We start from the raw sequence: 19,873 nt of genomic DNA on the forward strand, positions 1-19,873 counted from the left end.
AAAGAGATTGTTCAACCCCACACGAAGAATCATCATTGCACAAACACGCTCCTGCCATCATCCACTGACAATGCAAACAAGCGTTCTCCGGAGCGGCCATTATTTCGACAAACAAGTTGGCATGATGAGAACTCGTTCAAGGGTAAGTCGTTCGAGTAAGTTCGTTTCAGGCGAAAATCAAACCACCCTTCGAGTGTACGCCTCGAAATGTCGTGACTCCTCTTCATTACGAACAACACCTCGGATGAAGTGGCAAAAGGATTCGGTTACTTGGCCGATATAACAAGACTGGAAACGGTTACTTTGGCCGATTCTCTGTTGCATCTAATTGCGGCAAATAAACGAGGCGGTACGATTTGACGACTCGTAAAAACGGCGGGATTCGTTAAACGATTTCACGGACGATTTCATCGCGTGATAGGGAACGATCATTGTTTACATTGTGCGAGATTTTGAAAACGGGCCGAGTGGAAAACGAGAAATCAATCGACGATCGGTTACGAAGAAGCATCGATAAACGATGGATAAAGAATGGAAAAGGAAGAGGGATGATCGAGAAGAATAATCGGAGAGGAGTTCGCGAGAAATAGAAGTTTACGCGTTGAATTTTTTTACAGGAAGATTAGAGACTTTCTAGGCGGAAGGTTTGGATAAGTTGTTTATACTCGAATGGGAAGAAAATAATTATTTCGTCATTTTTTACCGATCTGTTTTAGTGATGTGTTTTACGACGAGTGGAAGATGATTGGTGGACGGAGGATGATTGTTATTTGAACGATCGAATATGTTCGTTTAAATATTTAAATTTGGGAAAAAAATGGAAATTAGTTAATAACAATAACGGCTAGAAATACCGGCGTGCAATATACAATTAAAAGTACGTATTCCTTTTATGAAAATGTACGTAACCCAGAAACAATTCTGCGTTTTGTCACGCACACTTGAGACCTATTACTTCGACACGCGATGGATAGAAATGTGGTTGAGCACTTGTGGCACGATAATACGTGACTGGAAATTACCTTTAGAACATTTAACCAAAGTAAAAGCTTAATTAAATTCAGTTTCCAATTTGTGTTTATGAATGACATAACGATTACGATCGCTGATATAAAGTAATTTAATTAACATGTTTATATTATCCCGTTTGAAAGAAAATTAATATTAATATTATTATTGAATTTATATATGAAGCCAGGTTGTAACACACGTTGCAACGAAACAACAAACTAATCAGGAACACACGATCGTTCTTCGGAACCGTTACTTAAGTCATCATCTCCGCCAACCATCCCCGCCTGGCAATCAAACAATTCACGCAAGTTTACAGCGAAGCTTCAACAATAACAGTTGCCCAATTACATCATCCCTACCATTCCCATCTATTATACTCTAATTCGAGCAGACATGCAGACGATTTCGCCTTCGCCTCCAGTCGTTCGCAATTACGAAAACTTCCAACCAAAATTCTCTCTCATTCAGCCCGTAATAAAGGAGATTTATTTCACAGAAATTGTTTCGATTCAATTTCAACTCTCCTCCCCCTGATCAACGATTATCACGATTCTTAAGATGTTTTCTTAAAAACGTTCAGATATATTAATTAAAATGAAGATCAAATGGAGGGAGGAGGAGAGAAAATTGTCGAACAATTTCACACAATTTTAAAACGTATCAAACTTATCAAAATTTCAGAGAACGAAACTCAACTCGATACTTGAATTCAATCCGTTCGAAATCGAATCGTAGAGAGTCGCGTGCTCCGTATCCTCCTCGATGCGTGATTCGACATCGGCACGTATGCCTGACCTAGCCTAGCTGAACACGCGGGAAACCCGTTAACCGCACGGTGCCGTGAACTTTTGCCGCGAGTAACGTGAGCGCAATCTAATTTCGAGCCGAAGAGACCCGTTCACCGGCCGCCCTCGCTCGAAACGCACGACGAGATCTGTGCACCACGTCTGCGCCAAACTCGCGCTAAAGGTCAACCCATTTCGCGATATTTCGCCGGTTGAATACACGCGGCCCGCAATTTATCCTTTGTGTATCGCGTCCCATTGATCGCGTCCACTTTTTCGTCGCAATTTCGGTGAAGCGACAACGACGACACCGCTATCCCGCACCCACCCGAGTGCAATTAAACGCGTTTTTTCCTTTTTTGGACATTTTTGAGCGATACAAGGTTTGCTATTTCGATGATGGTTAATTGTGTAATCAGAAGCATAGTTTCTTGATTTTTTTCAATTCAAAGAAATCATAAATCATTTCAAGATAATTTATAAATTTAATGGATTAGATGGATCGAATTTGGAAATATTTAATCGAAAAAAAAAAAGAGAAAGGACAAAGTGCATTCGAGAATTTACTTGGAATTTTATAAATTGAAATCTATTTACAGATGTTTCTTCAGAATTTTGTCAATGAAGGTATCGAAAAGGGTGCGAAGAAATAATTGGGAATAAGAGATATGCATAAATTGTTACTGAAGTTATGTGGCGAGACTTCTGGAAAGAATAGTTGATTTTCCTAAATAAGAAACTTGTTCCGTGTTATACGCGTAACCACGCCTAATATTTCCTTATAGAACATCGTGCTTGAACTTTCGATTTCTGATCTTAATCTCGGTACAACTGCATTATGTTAACATTTCGCCGGTATCGTTACCGTAAACCGTCTGAAATTCCCATCCCATTGTTCAAGGAAAATATATTGAATATTCAAGGCGTGTAACAAACGGAATATAAACGCGATTGAATCGCACTCGGGATACGTGGGATGCCGCTTTTATGATGAATGGAAACATCGCGATTGAAAATGTTCGTCTTATCGAATTTTAAATCGTGTGTATAAGTGAGTTCTCCCGCGGATCATTTATCACGTCCATGGAAATAATAAAACGGTAAGTTGGAAGCTTTTTATCACAGAAAAAGAATCCGCTTTCTTTTAATAAAATTTTCCAATGATTCGTAAAAATAGTTTCTCGCCCTAATTCGAATTGCAAGCTAAGAAGACAAATGCAATAAAACTCATAATTCATTCACCAATCTTCGTCAAATCGCGAACATTTTATTAATTTAAACGATAAAAAAGAATCTGCAACATCTTTCGATCATTTTTTTTTTTTCTACAAAATTCTCTGATACAATAGCTTTCATCAACAACGAATCGAATTCGAAATAAAAGAAGAGAGAAAAAAGAAAAGCAACCGTCCATTATCCGTATTTAAAAAACGATCCTCCAACCCTCTGATCCCATTTTCCAAGAGGATCAGGCCTCGATCGATCTCCTGTTTCCAATTATTCCCCGCGATAATTCGGTGTCTATCGATCGGTCGACGAATAAAACTCGACGAAAACTAGCGCGTTTTAGATTAGAATGCACGGATGATTAGCGTCGTAAACTTTTCAACGGGGGCGCCGTTTAATTCGAACGAGCGGAAACGTTTCACCAAAATGGGAATCGATGGGATTCCAAACCGGCGATTTAACCGGTGTAACCGATTAAACGTGCACAGGGAGCGCCGACTCATCTGCTTCGAAAACCGGATATGTCTCCATCCAGAGAGGATTCGTTGCAACCGGAATTGAAACCGATACCCATGCACAACAGTTGCAGTTGTCGTTTGCCCATCTATTCTCGATCCAACGGATCGGCCTTGGATCGATTTTCTTTTATACAAGTCTAAAGGTAAACTTGTGAAACCAAGTTTTTGTTTCCCCCCTTAAGTTTCGGTTGTCCTTGTTGTTGCTCGTCTCGATCGTTGAATTGCAAGGCATTGGTGGAAAATTATGTATCTCTTCGCGAAATTATTTTTTAATTCATCCGCGATAATTTTCTGATATCGATTGAACATTATATGATATATTAATTTATTTTCCAACTAAGAAAACATTGGATTAAAGAAAAGATTAGATTAATACGGTTAATAATTTTGATTAATAATTTTCAAGATAGAAACGATAAAAATAAAAGTTAACGGATATTTAAAAATGTTAACACGAGATATTAAATTTATTATTTTATACGAAGAACAGGTATTTAACTTAATCGAAGGATTAATACGAATTGATATAGGAATTTCATCAACTTTAACCATTTTAAATTGGCCTTATCTTCCGTATGATAATAATAGTTGCGACAAGGAAGTACAGGAGAGTTGAAATAGAATTCTTAATCGACTAAACGAATTTCTGACAAGAATTAACTGCAATTGACGCTGACTAAGTACAGAGAAACGAAGATTTCGGATATGTGTGTTGTAACACGGTGTTTAATGAGGCGATAAGTTGACTTCAGTTCCTTACTTACCAAACGAAGTAAGCGAAACTTCGCCCGAGAGAGATGAAGCTCTGAAATCGGAGGAGAGCGCGGCCGACGATGAAATAATACCTTTGGAAAATCACCGCCTGGCGGGTTTATCGTTCGATCTGATCAAATTTAATGATTTAGCTCCCCGTGGAGGGGGCCCAATTTTTATTATCAAAGATATCGAAACTGGACGAAACAATGGACGGGTATTAATCTGTAATGATCGCGTCACGAAATGGATTGGGAGAAGAATCGACATTAAAAAAAAACCTTTGTTTAAACGATATGTGACGTATACGTGATTTATACGCGGAATAAATTTCATTCGAAACTATAATCGAAGAGAATAATTGGGAATTTCTAATTATCGAATTGATAAGCCGGTATTTATCACCAGCTGCCAGCCGAAACCGTTCTGTCGGCAATTGCAAGGATGCTTAGGAAATTCCAAGACGATTACAGTGGCGCTCATGTGAAAACGCTCGCGCATTTACCACCATTGCGTGCATAACAATCCAACAACGCACGATGAACAAGCAACTGCAATCAAAGATATAGAAGGAACAAAGCTAAACGCGGCTACGGTCTTGCACTGATGAATACTGAACCGATTAAATTTAATTGCCAGAGAGAAATTCACCGAGGCGAGCCTGTCTACGCTATCGTTACAACATTTTTATGATAAACGAAGAATATATATATATATATATATATATATTGTATATCTTTTCACGTTGAAACGAATTATACGAGACGCCAGTTACGAATTCGTTGCGGATATCTTTTCTCGCATATAATGCATCAATTCATAAGATAAGATTTGATTTCATCGTCGCGATTTTCGTTTAACATTGTGTACTAAAAATTACTCGAAATGAAAGAAAATTAATTGGAGGAGAGTGCAATAAATATCACAGTTGTCGTGATAATTTAATCAATTAATATATCAGATACGATATATGAGAAATGAAAATGGAATCGAATCGGGGAAAGTTGAAGAAGAATCGGATTGAAATTAAATTGCCGATCTATCTTATTCTAAATTCATTCTACTCTTTTATCACTTGGAAAAACACTTTTTATCATGTTTAATTTCTCGGCTATGAATCAGATAAGATTGGCATTTTTTGAAAAAACGATAATCTAGATCTACGTATCTCTCAACTATCGTACACATCTTAGAATAAACGAACACTTTGATAATCGAGTTTGATCATCCTAACGCGCGGATCGATAATCAAGATATAATATTTGCTCGAACGATTCTCAAATTTTTATCCTGAAACAAACGGAAAATCGAACAAAAATAAAAAGAATGAAAAAAGATAGTTTCGAAACAATGATTTATCCCTACGATCAAACAATAACCGATCGAATTAAAAATCGGATGAATCGAGTATCAATAATTAGAAGAAAGAATTGGGGAGAAAGAGATCAGAGAAGGAAAGATTTAGCAGATCAGTAACTGTGTGTGCACAACGGTCGTCAATGATCCATGAAATCCCGTGATACGAGCTACTACTAAAAATCGAACGATGGAAAAATCGAACGTTTACGTTGCATGCGCACAGGCATGAAACATTTAATAGAGCGATAAATAGATAATAGCACGATGGACCCATTCATAAAGCATGGAAATGAGCGTGGCTCCGGAAATTCGATGAATACGCGATCGATGAACAAAGCGGTGGGGTTGGGAGGGGAGGGTCGTCGTGAAAAATTTGAAGCGGATTGCGCATGGATCGTCGTACGTTAACAAGAGAATTCGTTCGATGGGATATGACAATTTAAAACCCGCCGGAACAAACCATTTGAAACTGTGGCGCCAATTGAAAAATATGTGAACGATGGTTTTTCCAGCGTTGAAAAGGGGTCGATTATTTTTGTTTAAAAATTGCTTTCCGATAGAATTCCACGCAAATTATTACTCTCTCTTTTAAGAAATATCGCGCAACAATTTATATTTCGACTCATATTCTTGGAAAATGTTAAATGAAACTTGTTAACGTGAAAATCTGTGTAATCAAACTTTATGATGGTATTGATTTTTTTTTTATTATCGTCCTACCTGTATATCTAGGATATCTATATTTTTAAAAAATTTGGATTATTCATTTACATATTTAAATAACACACACTACATTCCTTTGTACTTTTTTACATATTCATCGAATTTTAAATTAATCGATGCAAAATTAATGCGCGGATTAAAAAGAGTTACAATCCAACGGGGCAGTGTGAACAATACCGATGTTCAAAAATAAAATTCTACGCGATCAAAATAACGGCCGTATCGGAATTTTAAACAAAATAAATCTATCCCGCTGTTAATACACCGCTAAAAAAAAAATTACTACCACTTCTCCCTTTCAGAATTTTCAAACGCTTCCATCGCACAATTCTATTTTTCGTCTAACTGCCGTCTAATACCGTTGAAGAACGATTTAATTCAAATAAAAAGGAAAAAAAATAACTAAAAACGCGTTGCACGCGAGGAAAATTATGCAGCGGATCGAAGCGCGGACGGATCGATCTCGATCCACCGTAACCAAACTCTCTCTCTGAAGCAAAAACAACGGACGAATTTCACGCAAATTACAACGAGTTATATCGCGGAGAGAGAGCTCGCTCCATTCTTTTAACGTTCCTTTTCAAATTTACGACTTTGGCGGGAAAACTCGTGGAAAAGTTTCGTTTTCCAATATTCTCGCGGCCGTTTAACAGATCGAACGACGTGCTAATTTTATCTCTCGATTTTTCAACGATTTCATTTTTTTTTTTTTATATTCCCCCCGCTCTCCTCCTCCCTCCTTTTTTATTTCGAGTGTCCAAAACCTAAATTGCGAGCTCGAGGCGGGTTCGGTCATTCGTTCCGCCGGTGATTTACCCCTTGCGTGGCCAGTTTCGTTTGTTCCGGGAAACGCTATTAATCGAAATATCCGTGGATGCGCATACTGTATTCTCATTTATACGCAAATGTAACCAACACGTACGTGTATGAACGGGGATAAAGGGGAATCCGTTGGAAATTTAGTTGGAAAATGGGAAGAAAAGTTGGGAACGGAATGCGCGTTTGAGAATATCTCTGAACGTTTTATCCTTTGAGTGCTGTTTAACGCGTGTTTCAAAAATAGTTTTTACTTTTAATTGTGTAATGAATATAGCAGTGAATGTAGTCTTTTCGAATCGTTTCTCGACGTAACGAAATTTTGGAACGAGTCATTGGATCATCAGTTTAGAAGATAAGATATTATCACGCTTGTTCGATTTTGTCTTTTCGTCTGTGCATTTATTATACGCGTATTTTATATAATTAATTATAATAATTCGTATCATTCATTTGGGACTTTTTTGTATAGAAATGAGGTAAGCTTGAAGGTATTCGATGCATTTAATCGATATATCTCAATGCGAATTTCAGATAGAGTGGAGTGAACTATTTTAAACATCTCTTTGGCGAATTGCCCGTTTAATACTGACCACTGAACTGTATATGCACTTTTTGCGTTACTGGGGTAAATATTAATAAAAGATTAATAATAAAATAAGAGATCGATAAACTTGAGTTTAATTCACGAGCTTTATAATAATCCTGAGAAATTATATTTTGCAAGAATCGGGTTTTTCGCATTTTGCAAAAATTTTATTCCAGATAATAATGATTCCTTTGATATTAAAAAAGAAATGAAATAATGAAAAATTCTTGAGAGAATATACGTAGAAATATATTATACATAGGAATGATAAAGAGCTTTGCTTTGCTTAAAATTGCTTTGAATATTTGAAAAGCTTTGTACATTCAAAACTCATTTCGTTCATTTAACGTAAACGTGGATTTCAATTTGGAAAAACAGATTGCTATAAAAAAATCTAAATTTCGTAAATATTATCAATTTTCTAGATTCTATAAAAAAAAAAAAAAAATTCCAATCAAAAGTAGATATTTAATTTCAATAAAATCGATTAACATAAACGTTTCTTCTTGTTTCTTATTATTCTAAATTAAATATACTTTTGAAAAATGTGCATCATTGTCCACAAGATATTGAATTAAATACTCGATATTATTTATATATCTTGTTTATCTTTGTCAAATAGAGATAAAGATAAAATTCTACATGAATGAACTGTTTGCACGGTTATAAAACTGTATTAACCATAGAAGCTTATTCTTGATTGATGGTACATAAAGAAAAACAATATTTGATGACTAACAAAGCTTACGTAATTTTGAAACGCGTCTACTAATCTAAAGAACGATAATCATACAATTATCGTTATTCTTTTTTCTTTAATAACAAGTTAGTAATAACAATTTATTTCACGATTTAAAAAAAAAAAACATTTTAATTCCTCTTTTCCATCATGATCAATGATAACAAGATGATAAAAATCTTTTTTTCAGGATCAAAGAAAATAAATGTTTCTATGATTAATAACAATTGTTCTTTTTTCAAAAATCAAAAACTTTAAAAAAAAAAAGTACTTCTTCTCTTTCAGCCAACATTGTCGACAATATATTTTATATGAATAAGAAGGAAAAAAAAGACTCACCTCTTTGACCTTGTCCCTCCGTTCCCTGGCGATGGGGTCCTTGTCCTCTCCACCGACCGTCAAAGGAAGTTTACTGGCGGGTGCTGGCGGCACAGTCTCCAGAACTTCGTTCTTCCGGTGAAGCACTAACGATGGCGAACTAGTAACACGCACATGTATTTCACCAATCACTTCCGGTTTCTCCAACATCTTCTGTTGCTGATATTCCTCGTCGATCTTCGCCTGAAATTCGGTCAGATCGAGTCGCGGGTCGAGATTTTTCGAATGACGGTTTTTTTTTTTTTTTTTTTAATCAATTAAATGTGTTAATCTCAATTCGATCATTGAGAAAATAAAATAAAAATCCGATGGTCTCTCGCTTTATCCGATCCAATGTTATTAAAATAATCTATTTTTTTCTGATACGAATTTTAATTTTTCAACAAATTGAGAAAGGATATGGAAAGAATAAATTTCGATTCGCTGTTTGGAATTAATCTCGAAAAAACAACGTTTTTTATCTCATTGATAATGAAAGATGTTATTTCGTGAAGGATCGTGAATTGTAAAAAGAATTACATTATTCGTTAAATTATTAGAACTAGTATAAAAACCTTTATCGTTGATGTTTAAATTTCAGGATGTCTGGTTGAAAATGTTTTTGCGATCATTTATACTTTGTTTTAAAAGATGTTTAAAAGAAATTGTTTTATTAGTCAAGATAACGTTGCTAACTTCGAACGAATTGTAAACTTTACGGCTTATCTAATTGCAAATATTTATCTACCTGATAAATTTTTCAATGTCGAATAATTCAAGGAACTGTGTACCATTCCTCGCACGAATCATTCAATCATAAAATTACTTCCAATAAAAAAAATCAAATAATATATTGAAGCAAAAAATAGATACGTATCTAAGAAAGCAAACGGAAAAAAAAATCAAACAACGTTTATTCAGAACGTATCGAAATTCCAAGGTGTCATCGAATCTCCATAAAACATATAATCAAAGTCAATTTATTCAAAGATGATTTATTCAAAGCTGAAGAGGTCAGTAACAGCGACACACTCTCTTTGAAATAGTGAAACGTTCCCATTTATTTTCCCTGCCATTTACAAATTACAGTTTATCAACGCGCATTTTCATCGACTCTATTTCCGATCGATACACGCGGCAATGATTTATAGAAAATTTTCGTCTTAAAGCATGGAAAAGATCGGTCCACGCCACGTGGAATAAAAATCAAATTTTTCTGGACCGCTTGAGAGAAAGAGAGAGACCTCGGATCTATTTATTCGAACACCGCCGTACGAATGCAATCTCGAGAATACGCTTCTTTCGCTCGAATCGCTCAGAAAATATCGGCTCTCGACCAGCCGTGATTATAAAAGAACGAAAGGTGAAATGTTGCGAGTATAACGCTTGCTTTTCCCCTCTGCGTTAAACGATTTCGAACTTAATTCTATCACACACCGTTTCTTTCCAGGAAAAACTGATTATGATCGAGTTGTTTATTGAAACGAATATAAGAAGTATTTTGTTGGGGAGAAAAAAATTTTTATATCACATAATTGTGCAACTTTGAACTCATTTAGATTTATTGATAGTGATTTGAAAGTAATGGAAGGATTCTGAATTGAATCTTTTTTATTATCATTGGACTGCCAATGTTATTTGTGTGAATGCAGAAAAATTAAAAATACTTTCACACCGAATTCTAATTTTTATGTTACTTTTTTTATCTTATTTGTTATTGCTACTATTCCTTTATTATCGCATTTTTTGTGAAATTTAAAGTATACATTATCTTTGTTAGAAGTAACACTAATAGCTATTTTCCATTAAAATTTTTATTAAAATTCAATGTCATTGAATTATCAAATTCAATGATAGATAAGATTGATTCAAACACACTATAGATTTGACTGAGAATATCAAGAAAAATAATTTATTTGCATACTACTCGTTATCTAATATTGACATATCATATTAGTTTTACTTTAAAATACTATCGCGGTAATATTCACATATAAACTTGAATTCATTCTATTTTTTAAAAAATAAACTTCGTGGAAAATTATATATATTATAACATTTATGGCATTAAGTTTGTTATCAGAAAATAACAAACAAATATCTCTGAAATATGAATTTAAATTATGCAGTAAATACAAAAAAAAAATATTAAAGTAAGTATAGCGATAGCAAAAGTAACAATTAATAATATTGCAATTGCGAAAATTATCAATTTTTAAAAAATTTAGAAGAATTTTTATTTATTTTTTAAATGAAATATTATTATAAAAATTTGTATATGCTTCTTCCATGAAATTAATTTAATCTCATAAATTGGAATAAGGATAATCTATTTTACAGTTGTTATTAATAAAAAAAAAAAATGTCTAGGATTCTTTCTCTGAAGAAATATAAAAATTTTTATCTTTTACTAACATGATAATATATTAAAAATATATTCTATCAGTTTTCCATTCAACTGACCTATATATTTAATTCAAACTATATCTCTTAGTCGATTATTGAACACGTGAAATCAAATGAATAATTCCAATTATGCAAACTACATTTCGTAATCGATCACGTATTAATAGAGGAGATCACCTGTGGATCGTGAATCGATCAAAAATATAACACTTTCAATGAACGACCGGATTGAAAGTCGATGGAAAATTCACAGATATCCGCTTTAAAATTCCCTTATTTTTACCATCGTCAGCCTATTGGTGTTAAACATGAAGATAAAAATATTTCAAGATAAATATATAAATTAATAACGAATAAATCTATTTCTCTATCAACAACAAATCTATCACAACTTGAATGTTGGATAACATTTCTCTTATATGAGAAAGTGGTGAAATTTGAACATGCTGCATCTAACACGTGCAAATGTTGAACTCGCGGAACAAGTGCTAAATTACAGTCGAATTACCTAGTTCTACGATGAAATTGCCATCAAAATCGCGCTTCAATTTTAATAAATCCAACTAGCGAAGAACTATTAATTAAACATTCTGCTTTTCACGTTAAAATTACATTTTAAGTAAGTATATAAACCCAAGAAGCTTCTATTATATTAACAAATTCTTCACGTTATTAAAATCATCGTAAAAAAAAAAATTCTAATTTACAAATAATAATATAAGTTATACAAAACTATGGAAAATAATTTAAAAAAAGAAAAATCATTACGTATAAAAAAATAATAAAAATTTCAAAAGGATCATGTACGAACGTAAAAAAATTTCGATATATTTCTTCACTCATTAAAATTATCGTAGAAAAAATAAAAATTAGAATTTTAAATAATATATATATATCATAAAAAAATAATCTTTGTTAAAAAAATTGTAACATTCAAAAATAATCAAGATTTTTATAAACAATCACGGTTGTAAAGTTTCATTTGTGAGACGAAATTTACAATAAAAATTTATGAATACTTATAATCTAGAATGGTGGAAATAGAGTTAGCGCGTTTTGTGAACATTAAATATTCAAACATATATTCTCGATTGAACGTAAATTCTTGATAAATTCTATTATTTCACGGATAACAAGGGGCGTCAATATTTTGACATAAATAGCGAGAATAGTTTCCTATTCGAATTGTAAATCGAGCTTCAATCTCATGTCGTCATCGTTAATTAGTTGATAAAACAAGATATAACTTTCGTTTCTTTCGATTCGATTCCACCGTCTTTTTAATATCGCTTTTACCACGTTTTCGATTGTTTTAGAGGAGATTTTATAACATTCCGAATCTTGTTTAAAACGATTTCAAGAATATTGATTATACACGTGGAAATTTTCATTTGGAATTAAAGTTTGTTTTATCGACGATTGAATAAATATCGAATTGTTGTATCAGACTGAGCTCTGAATAATTTTGTTTTATTTAATTCTTAACGGAAAAAATAAAAAAAATAAGGTAAAAATTAAAACCAATGAAGAAAGTAAAATAAAAATATTAATTTTTATCCTATATCCTATATTCTATTAAAATTAATAATCTTGGTTTATAGATAGATATCACTATCTTATGTATCACTATTCTAATATCAGCGAATAACTTGTCTTTTTCTTTCTCAAATTAATCGCAATCTTTATCAATCTCTATATCTCTATATCAATCTATATATCTACATCTATCATTTTCCTATATTAAATCTAACAACTTAAATATATTTTTATTATAAATAAATTTATTAATTCAAAATTTCCTTAAGTTTTAAAATAGGTTAAGAAAAAAAATAATTATTATTACTTAACATGTATCCATGTGCATACAGCGATAGAAATGTCTCAATGAGGGTCATGTCGATGCGTCGGAAATTATGCTTTGAAATTTTAGGGCGAGAGTCTATTAACATTGATAAAACTCGTTCTCTCGGCCAGCAACACGATGATAGATTAAATAATTTAATCCCAGTAAATGCGTTTCACATAGTTAAGTTTCACACAGTACGTTTCACAATACGCGTAATTTATTCGTTAATACGCGTGATACGTAGAACGACATGTCATTTTCCAGAGAAACCGCGCGTGATGAAATGAGAACGATAGCTGATTTAAATTTTCATATTTCGTTATACATAAATATTCCGATTACGCAAAACGTGGGTAAAACGTTTCGTTGTTCGCGCACAATTCATAATGAAAACAGGATTAAAAAGGATAATCGGAGACACAAAACTAACAAAATGGCGCTCGATAAAAACGATAAATTACGATTATCGAATCTCGAGATCGATCGATATTAAATAAAATATGGTGGCCATATTGAAGTAAATATGTAACTTATTCATTGACAATTAACGCGATTTGACCGTTAGCGCGGAATCAAATCGAATGAATATAGCAAAAAATAATCAGGAATTAAAGAAATAAGAATTACAAACCGTGTGAACTTTTGTTCCGTTACGCGTGTACACGTGTGCCCGCGATACGTCACGATGGCCGCATGTAAACAAACGAATCGAGAAAGCGTGTAACAGTTGAAAGAACGAAGCACATAAGATGTTATAAAAAAACAAGGACATCACGATGAGAAAGATCATATAATTATTGTTAAAGAGAACAGCACCATTTGATTTCTCGAGAAACGATGACAAGCGAAATCACGAGTTCGCGAGTAAGCTAGAAAATCGAGAGTCGAGCATAATCGAGAATCGAAAGAAGTGCAACATCGAGACTCTGACACACGCGCGGACCTGCAGCTTTTGCTTGTCCTGAAGAATATGCACATCCTGATGATCAATGCCCTCGTGTCCAGGTGGCACAGCATTAAGATGACCTATGGACCCCTTTATGCCCCCTTGTAAACGAGGTGGCGCCGGTATAAGTAATTCCGGTCCCGCTTTTTGCATGTGTTGGTACACACGGTAAACACTGTTCACTGCGACGCCGCCAGTGCCCGGACGGAAATCCGGCAAAAAGAAGAACGTTCCGAAACACACGACACCGAACGTCAAAAACACCAACATGATCAGATACTTTTCACGCGGGCGGAACGACCGTCTCGAGAATAGAGGCACCGGCACACCGTTCACGAACCGCTGATACGACGGTAGAATGCTCGACGTCGTTGTCATTTTAACGATACTGTCACGCCACGCACGCACTAACGCACTTCCCGTTTTTACAACAGACGAAAACTCGAGCACTCGTGCGCGTTGTTGCCCTTTTCCTAGCCGTCGCACGCCATTACAAATGCCGTGGCACGCGAGCACCACCTGCTCGCCGAGCTTGACACTTCGTCGCAGATGAAGCGCCAATCAGCTGATGCGACTCATGCACCAACTACTTTCATGAATAACAAGCAAACGAATACATATCGGTATGATGTCGTGAATACTTACGCAGTCGATAACTAGAAATACACTAAATATAAAATTTGAAATACACTAGATATAAAATTTTATATTCTTATAATCCATATTTTCTAACAAAAAATCCAAAAAAAATTTATTATTTTGTAATATTAATTTTCTACTGTGTTAAAATATTCTAATTATATAAATTTATATATAAAATTTATTTATATATAAAATTATATAAATGTTATAAATGTAATAATATATATTTTTATCAATTACAGTAAAATTTATCGTTTTAAGTTATTAATTTTCAATTTATAATTGTGTTAAAATATTCCATCATTTTATCTTGGAATTATTTTAATTGTAATTTATATTAATATTAATAATTCATAATTAATTTATATTATATTTTAATTTTCGCGCCTTTAAAATAAAAAATGTACTAACTATTTTTTAGCCAATCAGAAAGTCGGTAAGATCTAGCCGCGAAATGAATCAGTGCGCATCATGGTGCGCATGACGTCAGTCTACAGTTGAAAATTGTGGAGACAGGTCACGTTCCATCGGTTGAGAAGTGTAATTATATAAAATTTTTAGTGATAAATTATTGTATTACGGTTATTAAACTTAATTAATCAGTTGTTAAGTTTTGTTTAATCATTATTATATCAAAATTGAATAGTGTTTTGAACTTTTAACAGTTTTATGCCATTATTTGATCCAAGCATCGAAGGCGGGAAATGTAATAATTAATACGCCATAACGATTAAAAGATAATTCGACGATTGTCATCATAAATATGGTAAGATTTCCTCATTTTCTCATATATTTCTATACTAAATGCATCTATCTGTATATTTAATTCGTATATTATTTCTTGGATACGTTTTTTGATTCGAATTATCGAATATATTTCTCATTTCCCCTCTTCCCCCCCCCCCCTCTTCCCTCTTTTCCCAAATTTATACATGAAAATTGCTACACAAAAGATTTCTGTCAAAATTTGTGATTAGTTTTGCTTCATATGCATAATATATATTTCCTAATATATTTGACAGTTATTCTTTTACTTTTTGTATTGTTATTTCATTAATATGCATTTATTCAATTATTTATTGAATATTATTAGAATTAATAATTCTTCAAAGAATAATTTATTCTTTTTTTTTTATTTGATTATTATAGAATTTATTAAAATTAACCACTAATTTGAACTTCTAAAATAGGATTTATGTTAGATTTTTGCTTCATTTTAGTATAATTAATTGTATATTTTTATAATTAATCTTGTATATTTCATATACTTATTTTTTTTGTGCAGATAAGTAGCTGAAATTATTTTAAGTAAGAAAAAGAATCTTCAATATGAATGCCATAATAACAAGTTCTATACAAGAGAAGTAAGAGTTAATTTTTAATTTTTAAAGAAAGATGTATGTAAGTATTTTCCTTTTATTAAATTATTATTTGTATGGTATGTGTATAGTTTTTGATTCATTATTACTATATTGAAAGTATGAAGATGATGATAGAAAAGATTTTGAAATAATCCATGATTAGCAATGTTTTTTATATATAAATTTTCTATAACTTGCAAAAATTCTCAAATATTTTTAATATTGCATAATATAGAGAGATTTATATTAATTCTAATAAATATTTACAACATGACTTTTTTAAAAATAATAATACTTTTTTTTTAGCAAATACTCAATGTGAAAAAAAATATAAAAACATTTTATTTGCTTTTCTATATTCTTTGCTTCTGCAATTGACTAATATAATTTTGTTTTCAGATTATTGTGATCGCGCACAATGCGATCAATAGATTCAGTGTTTGCTTCGTAAGTTTTTTTTCAATTTAGAATTTAATAAGTTAATTTAATTTTAATAATTATACGCGAAATTAGAGTCAGTGTTTGCTCTCCGATTATACAATATAAATGAATGTGTTAATAGTTTATTTTTACTTTTTTTTTATATAAATATTCATTTTCGGTATAAAATAGAGTCAGTGCTTCTTTCAAGATAAAATGATCATCTATTATGCAAAGAGGTAATTATCTTTAGTTTTGTCTAAATTTTTATTCTTTCTAATTTTTAAATTTATAATTTTTATTTAAAGATTTGTATTATTAGTTATAAATTATACCTTATTAAAATTTCAATCTTTATTATCATATTTGTAAATTATAATACAATGTTTCATGTTTTGTTATAGTGATTTCCCATATATAACATTGATGGCAATGCAGATTCTTCGCATCTAATGGTGAGTCGCATGCATTTATGTTCCTCCGATCATTCAATCATGTCGTAGGATGAAAGATCCAAATCGACACGGATGATTGGTTGTATACGTAGAATTTTGCACGAGCACAATGACCACGAGTATTTGTTATACTCGTGAGTAGTAACATTTTTCTTTGTTCATTCTCTATTTATTAGATCAGGATAGGTCTTTTTGCACAACGCGTTTTTAACAAAATAATATTGATAGTTGAATTTATATTGATTAATTCAAATTTATTAATTTTATTTTCTTCGTGTAAAATATTAAATTTTATGTGCAAAAAGACACTTCGCGACAGGTAGATTTTTGAATCAAAGCAAAAATTTTAAACATTCTTTTCATATTTTCAAAAATTTGCTTTGATGAAAAGATCGCCTGAGGTTATTTCATTGATACTTCATTTAAAATTATTTTTTGTTATTTTCATAAATAAATTTATTGTCTACACATTGTTGATATATCTTTCTATATTTAATATTTAATATTAATTGGTTCATTTTATAAATTTATAATGTGAATTTATTAAATTGATTTAAAATAAAATAAACAAATCTTGAATTAAAGAATATTAGCTCGTTAGATATACTAATATCTTTTTTTAGCTCAGGATTTTCAGATTTAATCCTTTCCGTATCTATTGCCAAGATCTCACTCACGTGCCCAGGTGCTACTTGGGTGAGAGAAAGGCGATGAGTACGATGATCATAGTTCATAAGCTTATAACAATTTTTCAGCGATTGACGATGCATTAGCGTATCGTGCACGACGTATTTTCTGCATTGTGTGTGTATAATTAGGCTGTGGAATTGCGTCGTTTTGTTTATTATTTCATATAATATAATTTGAAACTTCTTAAATATTATCACAATTATTAATTTCATCATAATATCCTATAACACCTTATGTGTAATTTTTTAAAATTAAAGTAATGATATCAAATTTTCCATCATTATATCAAAATATAAAATATAATTGTTTTGAAAGTCACATTTTTTCAATTATAAATATTTGTAATTAAAATTAAGTTACATACATTTTTTTTTATATTTTCGTTACACGCAATGGTCGCTAATCATCGTCATTCGATTTCAGGAAAAAGGTACGTAAAGTTAGAGTGTGAAAGGAGTATGCCAAGCTCGGGTGTCGGAGGCGTCCCGGGACGCTTTCCCTAGTTTAGGCTTTTGCACCCGGGTGTTATGAGTGAAAATCGTGGAATGAATGTGTTGGTATGCCTGTTTTGCCATTTTTTAAATATAGGGTTAGGTAGGATAGGTAGTATACTTCTGGTGTGTATGTTAATTATAAGTAGGTAGGGCCGGGCAGGTTGTCACAGTCTCTGATCGGGTAGGCGCGTTCTCGCGTGACAATCTGTTTCAGGAAATACAATTTGAAAAATCGAGAGTGAGATTTTTGTCATGAGTCTAGTGGTCATCAATGGCCATTTGTTTCTAATTTGCTTTCGATTTTTCGAATTCCGCGGTCGTGGTCGCGAAATGGGTTACGAAACGTACGTTGAGCTCGAGATTTTGCACATGTACGGATCACTGCGATCGCGTTGGTCGCTCACGTGCACTCAGTTTCCTCGGTTTTTTTGTATGCAAAGATCTCGAGCCTAGTTTTAAGTTTCAGCGAGCATTGCGCTCGAAGAAAGAAGACCGAAGAGGCCCGACAAACTGTCACGAAGAGGGCTGCAACGAATGGCTTCTCATTTTTTGGATTTTGTTTAGATCTAAAGAATGGGAAGTCATTGTTACTACTTTGTCATTGTGCTCGTTTTAGTAATAGTTTTTGTAGTAGTAGTTTTTGTTGTTTTGCCATTTAGCCATTTGCATGCTGGCTTTTTTTTATTAGTATTGATTTTATTAGATTAATTAATAATAGAAGAAAAATAATAGATTGAATTAAAGTTGCAATTTAATTTTCATGTTTTTTTATCAGTATTGCATTAAAATGAAAATTTTGCATTAGTATTGTGAATTACGCAAGATATTTTTTTATTACAAATTATTATATTTTATTTTACTTTATTCACATTTTTGTTATTCATTATTATATGTATCTATATAACATATTTTTGTTTCAGTTATTGATTGTCTTTTTTTTTAAATTATTAATTTAATAAATAAGTTTATTTCAGATATATCAATTCAAAAGAAACATAAGTTTTTCAATTGGGAAGTAATTACATTATATAAAACTTTATTAATTCTTTCTAGTTTGATTTATTTTCAGAAATTATGTTGGAATCAATCAAAGAAGATTTATTTCAAAGAATATTTCTTTTCTGTGATTATAATGAGATTTTTTGATAGGTGCAAAAAAATCTTTAAATTTTTATACAAGTAGATTATATCTTTGATTAGAGAGGTAAGAAGAATTTAGTTTTTATTTAAATAAATTGTTTAAAAATCTTTAAATTTTTTTATATGTAGGTAGATAATATTTCTAGATTTCTTTAAAATAGAAATTAAAAAATTTGTTTTATATGTAGACAAAGATTACATCAAGATTATATTTGAAAATGGAAAGTCATATGATTTATAAAATTTTATGATCTTCTTTATATATGAAATTTATGAAATTCTTTATAATCTTATTCGTTTCTAAAAACTATTATAAAATCAATTTAAAATTAAGTGTCAAATAAAAAGAATTCATGTTTCATTTTTTTTTTTCTTTCTTTGGTTATATTTAAATTTTTTGTAGGTAAATTTCTCAAACAAAATATTAAATTACTAAAAATATCAATTACTTAAATATATCAATACTATTTATAGATTTTTAGATGAAAATTTTAAATAAAAATATTTAATTTGTATATAGATAAAAATTACAAAGAATTATAAGTTTAAATCAAATTTTTGAAGTTATTCAATTTATATAATCCATAAGAAAT

At 31.8% G+C, this 19,873-nt stretch overlaps 1 protein-coding gene and 1 long non-coding RNA gene across 7 annotated transcripts in view; one reads left to right on the forward strand and one right to left on the reverse strand.

Annotated features, from left to right (window-relative positions):
• The window catches only part of LOC100576383 (mannosyl-oligosaccharide 1,2-alpha-mannosidase IA), a 477,580-nt gene extending 462,988 nt beyond the window's left edge, over window positions 1-14,592 (reverse strand). For 5 of the 6 annotated variants that reach the window (XM_026440484.1, XM_026440486.1, XM_026440489.1 and 2 more), the window contains exons 1-2: window positions 14,076-14,592; window positions 8,863-9,084 (exon numbers count right to left, since the gene is read on the reverse strand). In XM_026440484.1, coding sequence (XP_026296269.1) covers window positions 8,863-9,084; window positions 14,076-14,456 — 603 coding nt within the window. In that variant the 5' untranslated portion in view covers window positions 14,457-14,592. The remainder of the gene's footprint in view (window positions 1-8,862; window positions 9,085-14,075) is intronic. The other variant, XM_026440483.1, reaches the window with a different exon arrangement.
• Window positions 14,593-15,171: 579 nt separating this feature from the next.
• On the forward strand, window positions 15,172-16,207 carry LOC107964272. The gene is made up of 3 exons (XR_003304570.1): window positions 15,172-15,260; window positions 15,386-15,486; window positions 16,006-16,207. It is a non-coding gene; the product is annotated as an uncharacterized LOC107964272 (long non-coding RNA).
• The last annotated feature ends 3,666 nt before the right edge of the window (window positions 16,208-19,873 follow it).

This window comes from Apis mellifera, linkage group LG4 (assembly GCF_003254395.2).
Source record: "Apis mellifera strain DH4 linkage group LG4, Amel_HAv3.1, whole genome shotgun sequence".
In the NCBI taxonomy this organism is placed as follows: Eukaryota; Metazoa; Arthropoda; class Insecta; order Hymenoptera; family Apidae; genus Apis; species Apis mellifera.